This window comes from Salvelinus sp. IW2-2015, unplaced genomic scaffold (genome assembly GCF_002910315.2).
Source record: "Salvelinus sp. IW2-2015 unplaced genomic scaffold, ASM291031v2 Un_scaffold10152, whole genome shotgun sequence".
Taxonomy (NCBI): Eukaryota; Metazoa; Chordata; class Actinopteri; order Salmoniformes; family Salmonidae; genus Salvelinus; species Salvelinus sp. IW2-2015.
In genome coordinates, this window is record NW_019951410.1 from 1 (window position 1) to 2,325 (window position 2,325).

Genomic DNA, 2,325 nt, shown 5'->3' on the forward strand with positions numbered 1-2,325 from the left:
TTCTGCTTAGTGCTCTAGGCGGCGGAAGGGTTCTCTGTGTGCTGCTAAGCTACACTCGTAGCATCCCCAAGCGGCACCTGTTTACCGTATAAAGTGCACTACTTTTGACCAGGGCGCTTATAGCATTCTGTCAAAAAATAGTTACTATAAGAATAAGGTGCAATTTGAGACGATGCCCGACCTGACTGGGCATACCACAGCAGTTCAGTCAAAAAGATTCAACTACTGAGGCATATATAATGATAATAGAGACATCCTGTTATTTTTGCCATCTGAGCCGCTGGTGCGGACAGCAACAACAAAGACAAACGAGAGCACCACAGCGTCTGAGGTGGTCTACAAGTGAGAGGAAGGGACACTACCGGAGGAAGAAGAAACGAAAGAAGACATCTGCCGTCTGGAAAAACGTTTTGACTGACCCTTTTTTGTCTTTAAAGATAAAGATGGCCGTACTAGACGATAAGGGGCGGGGTTATCTCACTCATGAGTGACAGCCATTACAAAGACAAGAGTTTCAGCCCCTTGCTCTTAAGTTGCAGYCTACTTTTCCTACCCCGTAATCTCGTCCACTCTCCAGCCTTCAAAAAYCYCGACCAAAGYAAATAAAAAAGGGGGCSCTGTCCCCTTTAAAAAGAGAGAGGGGCCGCGGGGCCATTCAGTGGCCTAGCTTACGTTTGCAGTCATGGCCCATCCCCCTGTAGCCGTCTTTGCACTTGCACTTGTAGGAACCAGGCGTGTTATAGCAGGTGGCGAAACTGCTGCATTGGTTTTGGCCTGAGGAGCACTCATCCACATCTGAAAGACAGGAGAACCACATAGCTGAGTATGAGGGAGGGAGGGGAGAGACAAATACAGAAAGAAAGAAGGAAAGACAGACAGACAGACAGACAGACAGACAGACAGACAGACAGACAGACAGACAGAAAAGAGAGCTCTTGCACAGCAAATAAACACAGTGAAAGGCAGCAGAAGTACWGCATGCTAATTYMCCAAGGTTAATTTCCCCTTCACTCAGAYAGGGAYTTCAGCYTTTATGTCAARGTCTCCTTTTATTAGGGGAAGTGCTATTTATTAGAGTGAAGAGAGAGAATATTCAGTACACTGAAAACTTTACGAAGATTGCTTGTTAGTTAATTAAAACCCTCACCCATTCAGATAACACGTTATGAGGAGTTTAGTGAACACTGCACAACTGACAGTGTTGAACGTTTGATTGTTGACATCTCAAAGGKGTGAGAACAGAGGAGGCGTTATTCCAATAGACTGCTTACTGAATTATTCTCTGTTCAAGATTAAAGAGTGAATGTGATTTGTTCAGAGAAGATGCAGTAAATACTTCGAGATTTGACAGGATTTCATAAGGTTATGCCGTTTTTCCTCTTTCTTTCTTTCCGCTCCCTCGTTCTCTCTGTCCCCCCCCCCCTCTCGTTCTTCTTATCTCTCGCTTAAAATTATTCATGTAAAAACAACACCTGCGCTCCAGACGCAATGACTCGGTGATGGGTCAAAACATCTCAACAAGCCTGCCCGTTTTGACCTTTTGACCCTTAAACCCCAGGTAAGGCGTGTGGAAGCCTGGATGACCTCATTACGTACCTACGCACTGGTACTTCCCGTTGATGTATTGCAGGTCGAAGCCCTCGTGACACTTACAGATGTAACTCCCAAATGTGTTGATGCACTTACGGAACCGGGGACATATGGCCATGCCGGTCGCACACTCGTCCACGTCTGAAAGTAAGAACARTACAGATTAAACTACAGTTTATAGTTGAGTCTTTATTAGTACTTAGAAGGAGAGGCATTAATACTAAGAAGGAAGGGCTGTACAATATCATGGCTCTGATTCAATACATGTAATAAATACCAACGTTTAATCAGCTAGCCCACCTTCATCAGCGTTTCAATTCTTTATTAATAAACATATAGTTTCACCTATACCAAAGCCGTATATATATCCATGTAAATCAATGGAAATATATGTCTCTTCGTGTATGCTTAGGTTGGCTAGCAACACATCAACACATTTAAAGTTAACATTCTGTATGTCCTCTATTGTTGTATTTTTAATTTGTTTATTTAAAAATTATTTAAAAATTGTATCCCCTTTTCTTCCCAATTTTCGTACAAAAAGCACACAAAAAGTATCCTAAAGATATCGCTAGAAATGACCTATCTTGTCTCATCGCTACACCAAAACCTCACTCACTCCACCACTCGATACAGAATGCCCAGGAGTAAACACATAGCTGAGTATGAGGGAGAGGAAGGAGAGAACAAATACAATAAGTAAAGGAAAGAAGACAGACATATAGACAGCAAAGA

At 42.9% G+C, this 2,325-nt stretch overlaps 1 protein-coding gene across 1 annotated transcript; it reads right to left on the minus strand.

Moving 5' to 3' along the window:
• Positions 1 to 672: 672 nt before the first annotated feature.
• On the minus strand, positions 673 to 1,731 carry LOC112079896 (nephronectin-like; the record flags this gene model as incomplete). The annotated part of the gene is made up of 2 exons (XM_024145707.1): positions 673 to 795; positions 1,597 to 1,731. Coding segments are annotated over 2 exons (258 nt in total), but the record flags the coding sequence as incomplete, so codon positions are not given.
• Positions 1,732 to 2,325: the final 594 nt, after the last annotated feature.